The 13670-nt window shown below is 42.3% G+C and overlaps 1 protein-coding gene across 3 annotated transcripts in view; it reads left to right on the plus strand.

The window, feature by feature from the left end:
* Window positions 1–3121: 3121 nt before the first annotated feature.
* The window catches only part of LAMA4 (laminin subunit alpha 4), a 122828-nt gene continuing 112279 nt past the window's right edge, over window positions 3122–13670 (plus strand). For 2 of the 3 annotated variants that reach the window (XM_036414187.2, XM_036414189.2), the window contains exons 1-2: window positions 3122–3285; window positions 3499–3840. In XM_036414187.2, coding sequence (XP_036270080.1) covers window positions 3646–3840 — 195 coding nt within the window. In that variant the 5' untranslated portion in view covers window positions 3122–3285; window positions 3499–3645. The remainder of the gene's footprint in view (window positions 3286–3498; window positions 3841–13670) is intronic. The other variant, XM_045572619.1, reaches the window with a different exon arrangement.

Consider the following 13670-nt stretch of genomic DNA (forward strand, 5'->3'; position numbering starts at 1 on the left):
AGTAGAGTGAAAGAGTATATGTTGAGCACGGACTATATGCCAACTTGTGTTAACACTTTATATTATTTCATTTACTACTCATAATTAACTCAGTGGAAGAGGCATCAGTTTCCCCATTTTACAGATGAGGAAAGTGACATTCAGGGAAACTAAGTTAAGTGTCAAGGTCTCAGGACTTCTTTAAGCCAATCTAAAATTTATCATTTCATACAAAATCTATGCTCCTGTGTATTATGCTGTTTTGCCTCAAAAATAATGATAGAATCCAAGAAGGAAGAGTGAGAAGCATATATTTAATAAAAAATAAAAAGTTCATAGGACCAAGCCTCTCACTTAATCCAAGCACCACTTGGTGAGCAGGGAGAGGAGGCCTTGTGTCAAATAAAAAATAAAAAAAGTGTATGATTAATTGATGGTTAATGAAGAACAGGACCTAGTCCTTCAGAAAACAAATGGAAGCAGTTTGTGCAGTGAAGAGGTCTATCTCTGATGTCAGAATATGCTGTATACATTTATCATCATCATTATTACTTACATTACATTATTTATTTTATTTTATTTATTTTTAATAACTTTTTTATTTTATTGATATTTTACAGAGAGGAAGAGAGAGGGACAGAGAGCTAGAAACATCAATGTGAGAGAAACATCGACCAGCTGCCTCCCGCACAACCCCGACCGGAGATGTGCCCGCAATCAAGGTACATGCCCTTGAGCAGAATCGAATCTGGGACTCCTCAGTCCGAAGACCAAAGCTCTATCCACTAAGCCAAACTGGTTTTGGCAACTTACAGTTCTTTTAAAGGGACAGTGGGGCAGAATAATTGAGAATTACTTTCCCTTTCAGACTCTAATCATCGTGTCTCCCAATAAGCTTTGCAAAGGCCCAACTGTGGATGTAAAAGAAGTGACATACAAAAGCTGACAAGCATGGTGAGCCCTACTAACTGAGAAATTGAAAGCAGCCACATAGGATGGTCTGAAATGAAAATTCCTCACTGAAAGCAGGTCAAGGCAGGTAGCCACATCCTAGGCCTGCAGCTTCCTTGACAAAGGTCAGCTTACCTGGGTGAGCCTGTGTATTGTCTTTTTGCATCTAAGACAAACATACCTTTGAAATGTCAGAGTAATCTTTCCCAAATACTCTCAGGGAACACCCTGTGCCAGAGCAGAGACCACTGAATCCCTCATTGTTATCTTATCCCCAAATGCCAATCCTATGTGATGTAAATTTTATTAACTATCCTGTATGCACCACTGTAAAAGTCGTATGTGTCTCTCCATTTTACCTTTCATCCAATCCCAGAGATTTCCCTGCCTTGCTTTCTCTGGGCCCCTTAATCAACCACCAATGGATTTCATGTAACCCTCAAGTCTCTTCCTTTGATTATAAAGTACAAAATAAGCTGCAAAACTGCCATTCTTCAGAGTATTTTCTCAACTCATTGAGATTTTTGCTTCCCAGAAATTGTCATCAATTTAGCTCAAATAAATTCACCAAAAAAAGTTCTACAGGTTTGGATGTTTCTTATAACCAAACCATGTTTTTAAGTTCTTTCACTTAATCAAGTGGGTTAATCAGCTTATATGGAAGAAAATGATCATACTTTGGCTTACTAGTTCATTGCAATACTATTTTTATATCTTAAAATGAAAACATTACAACAGTTTTGGAATATTTGAAAACTTTTGGCTCGTTCCAGCTTTGGCTCTTTTGTATCGCACCATTTTATTCTTTAAAACCAGTGGTTTTAGCATCCGATTTACTGGATTCTGGTAGTACTTTTACCACTTAGCAAACGTGTATAACAATACCTATCTCATGCGATTATAATGAAGATGAAATGAAATAAGATACTTTATGCAAATTTAGGGCCACATAGAAGGGATTCAACAATGGAAGTGCCATCTCTACTTCCTCCAAATCCATGGCCTTTATTTTGTGAGTTTCAAGCAGTATAGATGTGAAAGATAGTTTAGAATCAGTGAAGCCTGAGTTCAAACCTCAACTCAGCTTTTGCCCAACTCTGTGACCTTGGGCAAGTGTCCTAGTCTCTCAGAACTTTCTTATTTTTCAGGAATGCTGTGAGGTTCACAAGTAAGCTGTGCAAAGTATCTGATGTCTAGTTAGTACAAAATTGTTGCCTTTATCCTTAAAGAAAATGACTGTTGTTCTATAAAACAAAGCTAATGATTAGGTTTTGTGAAAATGCTCTATTGCATAATTGTGGGTGATTTCAAACACCTAGAAACTTACCTGGGCATCGTTTCCTGGTTGTTTCATCCAATCCTTTTAAAGTCTTATTTCTGTCTTGTGGGAATGTTTAAAGCTCTATCATGAGGACCATGTGAGTAGAGATACCTATCAGCTATAGTGGCCATTAACCCAGCCACGGGGGACACCCCAGCATAACTAGAGCCCAATTTCTCCCCCACAGTCTTGGAAAGGTTACAGACAGATGTGGTAGGCATGAGATTACAGGCCGAGAGGAAGAGGTCGGGGCTGTGGGCCGTATATTTGACAGCCTCAGACACTGCAAGCCTTGTTCTGGGGCCCTTACAAAGCACCTCTTTAGGATGAAAACAAGATGTTCTTTGTAAATAAAAGTTCATGCATTTGAGTAATGAAGTCATTTTCCAGGGCTGCAGTGAAAAGATATTCTTCTCCAAAGCCTCTGGGTGAGCACTGTCCGGAGGAAGCTGGGTAGCCAGTCAGCCCCCAGGGATGATATCAGCACAGAGTGCAGCGGCCCAGCTCTGACCACTGAGAAACCTTGCCCGGTGGGTGCCCATCCCCTCTGCCATCTGAAATCATCTCCCTCAGCTCCTGCCCCCAGAATCCCTTTGCACCCACTTTCCTGCAAACGAGGGGCCAAGAGGGGTACATCCAAGATCTATCTACATATAGAGAAAACATCCAGTCACCTTTGGCTAAATAACTAAGAGATGTGAGCAAGCAATGGCAGAAGCTGAATCTTCACCTGGGTTCCCTGGACGGGCTCGGGACTGAGAGGGAGGACAGCCGAAACAGGGTGTGTGCAAGGCCGGCTGGGAGGGGGAGGGCTGGGAGGGAGAGGTAGAGAGGGAGTGGTGAGGCGGGCGTGGGAAGGCAGCCAGGACCTCAGCCCTCAGTCCAGCTCCGCGGGGGACAGGAGGTGGTAGGGCCTGCGGGCTCGCCCGGTTCAGTCTGCCTTTTGATGCTCAGCTTTGAGTTCCATCTCCTCTGCATGTTCTTCAGCCAGAACCTCTGGGAGAAGAGAAAAAGTGAGAGAGGCAAACCGTGGGGTAAGAGAGGAGAGAGAAGGAGGAAGGGAGGTAGGGGGAAAGGAGGAACGAAGGGAGGAGAGAGAGAGAGAGAGAGAGAGAGAGAGAGAGAGAGAGAGAGAGAGAGAGAGAGAGAGAGAGAGAGAGAGAGAGAGAGAGAGAGAGAGAGAGCGCTCTCCCTTACTCCCTCACTCTCTCTCCTTTTTTCTTTTTTTTCTTTCTTTTTTTACTAAGTTGCTGCTTGGCTGCCTGGGGTTCCCACATCTGACTTCTGCAGACGAGGCGGAGAAGGTGAAGGGAGCAGGCATCTCTGCACCGCGGGGATCCCGGCCAGGAGGAAGGTTCGCGGCGCCCAAAGCCCCGCTGGATGCCAGCGGCCAGATGGCGCGGAGCTCGGCCTGGCGCTCGGTCCTGCGTCTGTGGCTCCTCTGGGGCGCTGCCTGCTCCCGCGCGGCGGCCAGCGACGACAACGCCTTTCCCGCCGACTTCGAAGGGGGCTCCGCGCTCGGCAGACAGGACCCGCCGGACACCAGCCCGCCCCGAGCGGCTCCCGGGAGGCCGCCGCCGGCTGCAGAGGTACGGTGTCCCTGCCCCGGCCCCGGGCACCTGCCCGCGGCTGTCCCTCCCCACTTCCCTCCCCTCCTCTCCCCCGCCCGCCTTCAGCTTCACCTGGATGAGGTCAGTTCAGACACTCCTGATAAAGAGTTTGCTTTGTCAGTTGCATTAGGACGTGGTGAGCTGCGAGTTGGGGCTTTGGGGCGTGCCACGGTTCAAAGTGGCAGAAGTGCCTCCTCTGAGCCAGTCTGCTCACACTGCTGCCACTTTGTGCCCTGGGTGCCCGGGAGGGAGAGTGGTGATAGCCAGGCCACAGCGCTTGGTGCCCGGTCCCTGCACGGGCTTCCTGCTGCTCTGTCGCGCTAGGACAGTGGGAACAATCAGCAGGACCCGTCCTTTTGTCACAAACTGAACGGAAGATCCTCCCTGGAGAGGGAAAGGGTGGGTGAGGGTGATGGTCACCAAAGCGGTGGTAAAGAGACTGCTGGCAGATAAAGACAAGCTATGGATGATATGTTTACCCAGAGTTGCTGTTTATTGTGCTAAAGTACAATAGTTTTTATGTTGCAGACGTAAGCAAAGGGTAGAAATTGGGTAAAGGAAAGTGAACCCAGAGTAAGTGATTGAGGAGCGCCCCTGAGGCGAGACAGACAGAAGGACGACAGCATGTCCAGGGTGTGGGAGATGCTCAGGAGGAGGGAAATGAAGTCATTGAAGTTCATGGGAAAGGAAGGAGCAATGGACCTAACAGCACACAGACACACACACACACACACACACACACACACACATACCCTATAGCTATAGCTACAGCAACTATAGAACCAACGCTGTTATGTGGATTGACACCATTCCTAACGGAGTGGAAGTCTGGATTATTGCTATTAAGTCTACTAATTGTCAGGGTAACTTGTTATGAATTATTCCTGATGAAATAAGGTGCCTAAAGATGCCCCTTCTCCAGGAGTGAGCCCTACCTACACCCAAGAAAGGGGGGAGGGTGGGGAGGAGTGGAGCATAGCAATGCTTTATTGTGGTGCGAATAGCAACCTCAGGGAGAAAGGGGCTGAGCTTCTGGTCACCTTAGCACTCAGACCAGGGCCCAGCAGAGACTCCTGGGAAGTCAGTCCTAGGAAGCATCCCTTCTCTGTAGGCTTGGATTTCAATGCCGAGAGGCATTGTCTCCACCTGTTGCTTTGAGCATGGAAAGTCCCCGAAATGCTTAACTCAAGAATAGGGTTACCAGAAAAAAAATGCAAGCTGCTCAATTACATTTAAATTTCAGATAAGCAACAGATAGACTTTTGGTTATGTCTCCAGTATTGCATGAGAAGTATTTAAACTAAAAAATTATTCATTGGGTATCTGAAATTCAAAAGTATATGGACATCCTGTATTTTTGTCTGCTAATTCTAAAGAGAAAGGCATGCTTTTTGTAGCTTTCTTCCCACAAAGAAACACACAAAATAATTATTGGATTTTTAGGGAATCTTACGTTTATTGTTAAGACCATGAACAATTTTTTATATACCCGTTTGTCCAGTAAAATATAGGAAGGCGGCACACCAAAATGTTTACTTGCAGGCTTTGTGGTCTAATGATCTCAAGTTCAAATTTCAATCTGCTCCTTACCTCGGGCAAATATAGATGCACAAGTTGCAGATAAAGAAACTGAGGCTTAGAGGAATTACTGATTTCTACTTCACATTCAGTTATTGTGCTGAAACCAGATAAAACATATAGAGTGCTTAACACAATGCCTGATATAGTATAAATGCTTTATATACTGTAAGGGTTGTTGTTATTATAAAATACATGTATGATTGGATAAAAAAAAAACACACACACTTATCAGGGAATAGTTCTGAGAAATTTTTTTTTTTTTTTTTTTTTTTTTTTTTTTTTTTTTTTTTACGGTGCTGTTTTAGTTAATGTTGCTGTAGCTCTGTCTATATTCTTCCAGCCAGAAAGAACACCCTATAGTGAGTTAAATTTGTAATGCTGTTAGTCTCATACGTTCAGGGTACCAGAGCCTTTGGTTTAGGGAAACAGACAGAAAAGATTAGTCATTCCAGAAGGGTCAAAATATATGAGGTAGAAAGGGAGAGATTGGAATAATTACGTTTCCACTGCACAGTTCCGCATAATGCCTCCAGTTAGCCTGCAGTCCCGCAGAATCCCAGCGCCCCCACCGACGAGTTTCCCATGCTCTTTATAGCCAGGATGGAGACTTCAAACCAAATACATTCCCGAGATCTAACAACACGGTACAACCACCCTTCTCAGTTGGTTGAGGAGATTGTATTTATATCTACAGAGAGAGAAGGAGAGCATGGACACATCTGCTATGTTGCTCCTGAGAGGTTGGATATGTGACTGGAAGGATATTCTAAAAATAAATTCGCTTAATTTCAATTGGATTTGTATGAATGGTTATTCCTCAATTGTCCTTCAAAGGGAAGGAAGAAACGTATGAAGGCCAACATGCGGCAGTGGGAGGCACTTGGCTGAAGGCCTTCCTAAAGCTCCCAAGCTCCTCAGTAGCAGGCCTTGTGTCCTCTCCGGCCCTGGTCCTCAGCCTGGGACACGGACTCCAGCACACCGTGGTGCACAGTGAGCGTTAGGGGAACAAATGCATGAAATGAGCATTGAATAAAATGTTGGAGAGCACTGACTGTCCGAGGAGAAAGGTCCTTCCTTTCCTTCCAAAACAAGCCCCAGCTCTACCTGGGAGGCAAATAATTTTTTTTTAAAAGAGCACCCAAGGGCAGCTATGTGCTCACTGGGAGGATGTTCTCGCCTTCTGCTTTTTTACAAGCAATTCACTGAGTCCGTTATTGGTGAGTGTATGGTGAGAGCAGTGATTCTTAGGAGGTGGGCATGGGCAAAGGGGAAACTAGGCAATTTAAAAAAGTTTATTCAGAATTCTGATATTTCACATTTAAGGAAGTCTTTATTTTGTCATAGCAAGGCTTGGGGATAGCCAGTAAAACTAAGTCTTGGCAACTGGAGGAGTGGAGATGGGAACAGTTCCCAAGGATAGAATGTCAGCGTGTCCTTGGATGAAATGACATTCTGATTTATCAAGAAGAAGCAGGAGTTAAACAAGGTCAGGAATATTAGGCTAGAGGTCCAGACTGCATAGCTGGAAAGAAGCCACGCAGAGACCCAGAAAAAAAGGGTGGAGACTTTGCTGGAAGAGCAAGGTGGGAGGCGGCGGGAGGCCATGGTGCTGTTACTGCCTTTGGTAGATAATTGAGAAAATAAGGGACATAACTGACGGTATGAGCAAACTTTCCTGAGAGGGGAAAACCGGAATTCATTTCCTGGCAACTGACTGGGTGTTGCTGTTGTTGTTGGCTTCCCTCCAAGAAAATCTGTTGGCCCCTGATTTTCCCCACACTAGACAAACGTACCTACTGAAAACAAGCACATGAGCCAGACTGGTTCTGAGGGACTTTTCCTCTGGACTCTTTCCACCATTGATATGCAATTCCCGTTCTCCAGCACGTAAGTGGGCGCCAGGCCACTAAAGGATTGTAGAATGTTTATTGAAAGACATTTTAGATCTCTCTCACTATCTGCTTTCCTTTTCCTTTTCTCTTGGCCCCTTACTTTGAAAAAGGACATGCAGAATCATACTAAGACCTCCAATCACTGGCCTGGGCCATCACTCTATACTGCTGTTCAGCATAGTGATTAGGTCATTTGAACCCTCTACATTCAGTCATTATTTCACTCACTTAATACTCATCCAATGAGCAGGTTTGAACCCTTACTGGATAGAGAACAAAAAATTAGGTTCCTGGAGGGACAGAAAGAAGGCAGTCACATCCCTACTCTCAAGGAGTAAGCATTCTAAGGAGAAGAAAAAAAAATAGATAGTCACTGTATAAAGATGAATGAATGAATCAACGTTCTGTAAAAGTGGCTACAACCTAGTGCCATGATAGCAATATGGAAAAAGTATTGCTCTTAAGATAGACCAGTAGGATACAATCACTTACTCACCAAACACTGAAGAAGATTCCTAAAAACTGAAGAATTACTAGAATATAGTGATGGCAGTAGTAATAATAATAGCATGGCTTATAGCTAACACCCATTGAATATTTACCATGTGCCAGGCACTGGTCTAAGCACTTTTCAGGAGTTATTTCCTTTAACCCTATGACACTTAATGGGACTAGTAAAGTTATTTTCTCATTTTGCAAACCTGGAAACTGAGGCATAAGACACTTGCCCTGGCAATCCTACCTAGTAAGTAACACAGCTACAAAGGAGTTTATAAGGGTAATTTTGATTATGCAGCAGTATCTATAAAAAGGTATTTAGGTAAGTAGAACTGTCTGCAGGCATAATTTTAGCCAATGTTTTGGGAATTTCTTAAAATGAAGATATATAAAAAGCTATTTACGTAGTGCTTGCTAGATGAGTAGCATAGGGAGCATAAAATTTTAGGATTACCAAAGAATTGCAATAACTTCCCTTCCCTGTCTATTAACTATTTTTTAAACTACTACTCGAATAAACAAAACAAAAAAATTAATACTTGTAGACTTCTACAATGTCCCATGAACCTACATGCATTATCTTATTTAGTACTCAATAGTGCAAATTATACCCATTTTACAGATGAGCAAATTGATGGAGATGGTCTACAACATAGATTACTGGACTAGCCTGCAAAAGACTTGTGCTAATGCAGATGTTAATTTTATGGGGTTTCCAAATTCTATTCTCTTTCCCCAGCATATCACTAAGTTTTCCTGATAGATTTCTTTCTTTTTTAAAAACTGTAGAATTTTCTTGTACCTTGTTTTGCTTTTATAAGCATGTTCTAGTATGTTTCCTCTACATGATGCTACAGTCTACGTTAGAAGCTTGTGATTTAGATTAATAGGTAGAGAATTAAAAACAAAAAAAAACATCTTCAGCAATATACATACATGATCTATCTTACAGAACTTTTATAAAATTCCTGGAATATAAATGCAAGCTTTTGCTGTAGTACCAGAGTTTTCTGCTTTAACCAAAAGAAGGTTTTTAGTTGTCATAAAGTTTATATAGCATAAAATTTATTTAGCATTTTAACCATTTTAAGTGACATTAGGTCCATTCACATTGTTATGCAACCATCACCACCATCCATCTTCAAAACTTTTTTCATCTTCCCAGACTGAAACTCAGTACTTACTAACAACAACTTTTCATTAACCCCTTTCCACAGGTTCTGGCAACCACTATTTTATTTTCTGTGTCATGAATTTGACTAATCTAGGTATCTCATATAAGTGGAATCTATAATATTTGTCCTTTTGTGCCAATATTTGTCCTTTGTAAGCTTTATTTCAATAGCTAATATAGTGTATTCAAGGCTCATCCATGTTTTAGCATGTGTCCAAATTTCACTCTGGGTTGTTCTTACCTTTTGGCTACTGTGAATAGTGCTGCTCTGAACATTAGTGTACACATATATGTTCTTTTGGTATATACCCAGAAGTGGAATTGCTGATCACATGGTACAGAGAAAGTTATAAAACTCAAGTTCTTGTAGAGGCCAAGCAAAAAATAAATGGACAGCCCTAGCCAGTTTTGCTCAATGGATAGAGCATCAGCCTGCAGACCAAAGGGTCCTGGGTTCAATTCCAACTAAGGGCGTATTCCTTGGTTTCAGGCTCCTCTCAGCCCAGGCCCTGGTCAGGGCATGTGTAAGAGGCAGCCGGTCAATTTGTTTCTCTCACATCAATGTTTCTCTCTGTGTTCCATTCTCCCACTCTCCCTAAAAATCAATGGAAAAATATCCTCAAGTGAAGATTAGCAAAAAAGTTAAACATTAAAAAGTGAGCATTGAAAGGAACACATCCTGTGAGTGATGGAGCCAAAGCAACAGGAGGGGAAGGGGTCCTCTGCCAGAGGGGCAGCCCCTCGCCCTGTTGCCAGGTCTTCTGTTTTCTCAAGAGAAGACAGAATCTGGATTCTTAAGTGAAACTGTTGATTCAATTTTTAAAAATGCTCTGTGGAAAGTACATCTGATGGCCCAATGCAGCCTGAGGGCAGTTTATTTGCAGCCTCTGAATTAAAACATTTTAAATTCACCTTTCATCAAAGGCACAATGTGGGCATCTAGCCAGACAAATGTACTATGAACCCAGCTCCACTACTTTTTAGCTGTTTGACTTCGGGCAAATTTGTTCATCTTTCAAAGACTCTGTTTGTTTGATTGTAAACCGAGCAGAAGTGCATTTGCCTTGCAAGACTGTTGTGAAATAAAATATACATAAACTGCCTAACTCAGTGGTCGGCAAAATGCAGCTCTCAAGCCACGTGCGGCTCTTTGGCTCCTTGAGTTTTTAGCAAAGGCCAGCTTAGGAGTGCCCTAATTAAGTTAATAACAATGTACCTACCTATATAGTTTAAGCTTAAAAAATTTGACTCTCAAAAGAAATTTCAATCGTTGTACTGTTGATATTTGGCTCTGTTGACTAATGAGTTTGCCGACCATTGACCTACCTCAAAGTCTGCCCTTAGTTCTCTCTCCTGTTCCTCTCGCCTCACCCCTGTCTTCCTTCTAACTTTGTTTTTATCTATCTGCAAGTTAAGATTTGTAGTATCAGTCTATTTTTATCTAAATATTTTATTCTGTAAATTTGATTACTTTCCATTTTTGCTGATTATCCAATATTTGAGAAGAAAGAGACTCTTGGTTTCATTTTTATAATTAGTGTACCCCTAATGGTTCCTTGACCATAGCCTTAGGATTATCTGAGCAGTTAAGATAAATGAATGAGTTTTTCTAAATCTCCAAAAACCTAAGAAAAAACAAGCAAAAAAAAAAATATATATATATATATAGTAGTTTTGATATGACAAGGACTATAGCCTTTTTTCCTTTTTCTCAATTGAGTTCTCAAACCTGACTTGTTCCAATTTCTTGACGTATATAATGCCAAAAATAGTCCTTTCCTTTAGGGATTTTATTTGTTCAAAGTAATTATATAAATATAATGATAATGATGGCCAGACCTGATTTTGAAACATTTGAATAATTAGAAACCATTAAAATCAGATCAATACATGATGTAAGTTCCAAAACTTAGCATTTGCAGACAATTACTTATTTGTTTTCTAAAACTAGTAAATCTGCTAGTTCATCAAGATGCAGTGACCACATACAAGAAAATTTATATATCTACTCCAGCATTTGCCAAAGAGCAGTATTTTTTTTTTCAACTGTTTCTCTTTTTGCTCCTAGTGTGGTAAAGTTAAATTCTGGGAAATGCTTTACTAAAGGGAAGTTTAACCACAGATGTTTGTAATTCCAACTTAAGTTTCCCATCAAAGTCTTAATGAAATTCAGCTGCCAGCAGTTCGGCTCTGAATCAAGTCGTTTTCATGAGAAACTTGAGGGAAACAACATTCCAAGGCTGAATGGTAGTGGGAAAATGTTCACCTACAAACCCAAACCTTCTGCATAAAGAAAAAAGACATAAAGAAACAAAAGGAGAGGGGAGTGGTCAGATGTACTCTGAGTAATGTGCAACATGACCCTCTTTTCATTTCCAGGACTTTCTTAGTTTGTGTGACATATTCTGGTGGAAGCTAGAGAGCTGGTGTTTACTTAAATGGAGTGAAACATCTCCATTTATGACTGCATGGGAACTGATGAGTTAGAGAAACCCCATAACAATAACAGTTGCATTAGCACAGTTCTCTTGCAGCCTAGGCCAGTAATCCGTGCTGTACATACACCGCAGTTATAATAAAAGGACCCTGAGTGCAGTGCCTATTTTTGTGTATTACTGTTTACTTTGAAATGATACCGCCCTTTAGATGGAGTGGCATGATTACTTTAATGGAAATCAGGGAGTTCAGAGATCAAAGATGTTCTTACTAAAACTCACCTCAAGCTTGTCTGTTACATGCAATACTGTTGTCTAGTTACAAAGTGAATTCCAGCACAACATCCTGAATTAAGCAGCTCTGTAAAGCCAAATACCAGCCCAAGGGATCGCATACTATAGACACCAGCAGAAGGCAAGAGAAATGTCTAGCGAGCCCCGAATTGTCGGGTGCTAGGGCTGTAGAACCATCTAGAATGACAATAAGAGCCAGAGCACATATTCAGAGCCTTGAGCTTAAAATCATGCCTGGGCTCTTCTTGCACAGCAGAGTGGCTGCACAGTGCTCTTCAAGCTTCACAGGCACCAGGTGTGTGATTCCCCTTGCCAACAGAGATACAGTTTGACAAGCTGGGTGCCCTAAGCGCAGCCTCCCTTCCTGCTGATATGACTTGAGTCCTGGGAGCATCAGAGTGGTTCTGTCATCGGTGATTCTGTCAATTCTTAGGTCACAGGTGAGGTGCTAAATGCCTGTTATTTGAAGATTGAATGCGTCCGAATGCCTGGAGATGGACCAGTGTCTCTCTGTGGTGCATGATTATTGTCTCATTCCTTTTTGGTCTCTTGGGATTATTGTTTGTCATGATCAATGTCATCAGTAGACACCCTGAAATCCCGTTCATAAGAGGCACCCTGAAGCCTCTGCTGCAGCACAGAATCAGAATTAAAGGGGACCTGTTTGCCCGCAGAGCCAGTGGGTGGCTATCACTGGCTAAATAACCCTATGGCACCTGTGGAGGGAACCATGAAATCAAAGGAATCATAGGATACTATCTCTAGAAAGGGTGTTCTGAGATTCAACCCCCTCATTCTGTAGGTGAGGCAACTGAGTAGTAGGTGGGGCTTGGGGTTCTTCACTCAAGGACACAAAGGTCATTAGTAGCAGTGCAAGGAATAGTGTCTTTTGACTTCTAGGCTTACGTTCTCATCCTTAGCTTTAGAACTGGAGATAATTAAGTGAATATGTACTGTGTGTGTGTGTGTGTGTGTGTGTGTGTGTGTGTGTGTATATATATATATATTCCCCCAAAATGTGAAATGTGTACACACACTTTGAATAATTATAAAGATTATAAAGATAGTGTTTATGAAATACATTTCATTTTCAAAATTGAGCTGTCAGCTGTTAAAGTGTGTATATATATTTATATGTGTGTGTGTGTGTGTGTATACTCTATATGAGAACAATTGTTTATTCTAATATACTATCATTCACTTTACCTTTTATTGTTTCTATTTACCCTTGAGTTGATTCATCAGTAGGAGAGCCTCACAGGATGAGCCGCAGTGGGACAGGCACTGTCCTGTGAGTCTGAAACTAACTACATGTATGCTGGTTCTTGGCCAAGCCACTAACAACCAGATCATCCTCACCTGTTAAAGGCACTCAGCAAGTCCCTTCACCTCTCAGGGCCTCAGTTTCTACTAAAAAGAACACAATAAAAGGTTACTACTCCTAGCAACAGAGTATTAGAATTGTCTAGTAACTAGATCAAAACTTATACTACTTAAAGGGAGGCTGGCTTAAGGGACAGAATCACTCAGGAGTCACAGCTATTGTCTTAGTTAGAACCTTTAGTTCGGAGTCCAGAGCCTGAGGGAAACAGGCTGATCTAGAGGTGCGGGTGGGGTGGGGTTGTTTTAATGGAATCCTTTTTCTGGCTTCCTCACAACCCCAGGTGCAGGGCTGAGGATGGTTTTCAGGCCAGAGCACTGCCCTAGCCACAGACATGAGCCTTTCCAAGGTGCCATACCAAGAGGCTACCCAGCCGGCACCTAAGTGTGCCCAGTGACGTTTGTCAGTCATCTCCCACACCTGGGTTCCTCAGTGCTGTCACCTGCCCTATCCAGACCATTCAGGTTGACTCTAACAATAAAGCTCCCCACAGAGAAACAGGAAGCAGCGTGGCAATGGAAGACGTAAGGCGCATGGAGAACTAACTCCTGAGA

The sequence above is a fragment of the Pipistrellus kuhlii genome, unplaced genomic scaffold, assembly GCF_014108245.1.
Source record: "Pipistrellus kuhlii isolate mPipKuh1 unplaced genomic scaffold, mPipKuh1.p scaffold_m20_p_5, whole genome shotgun sequence".
NCBI lineage: Eukaryota > Metazoa > Chordata > Mammalia > Chiroptera > Vespertilionidae > Pipistrellus > Pipistrellus kuhlii.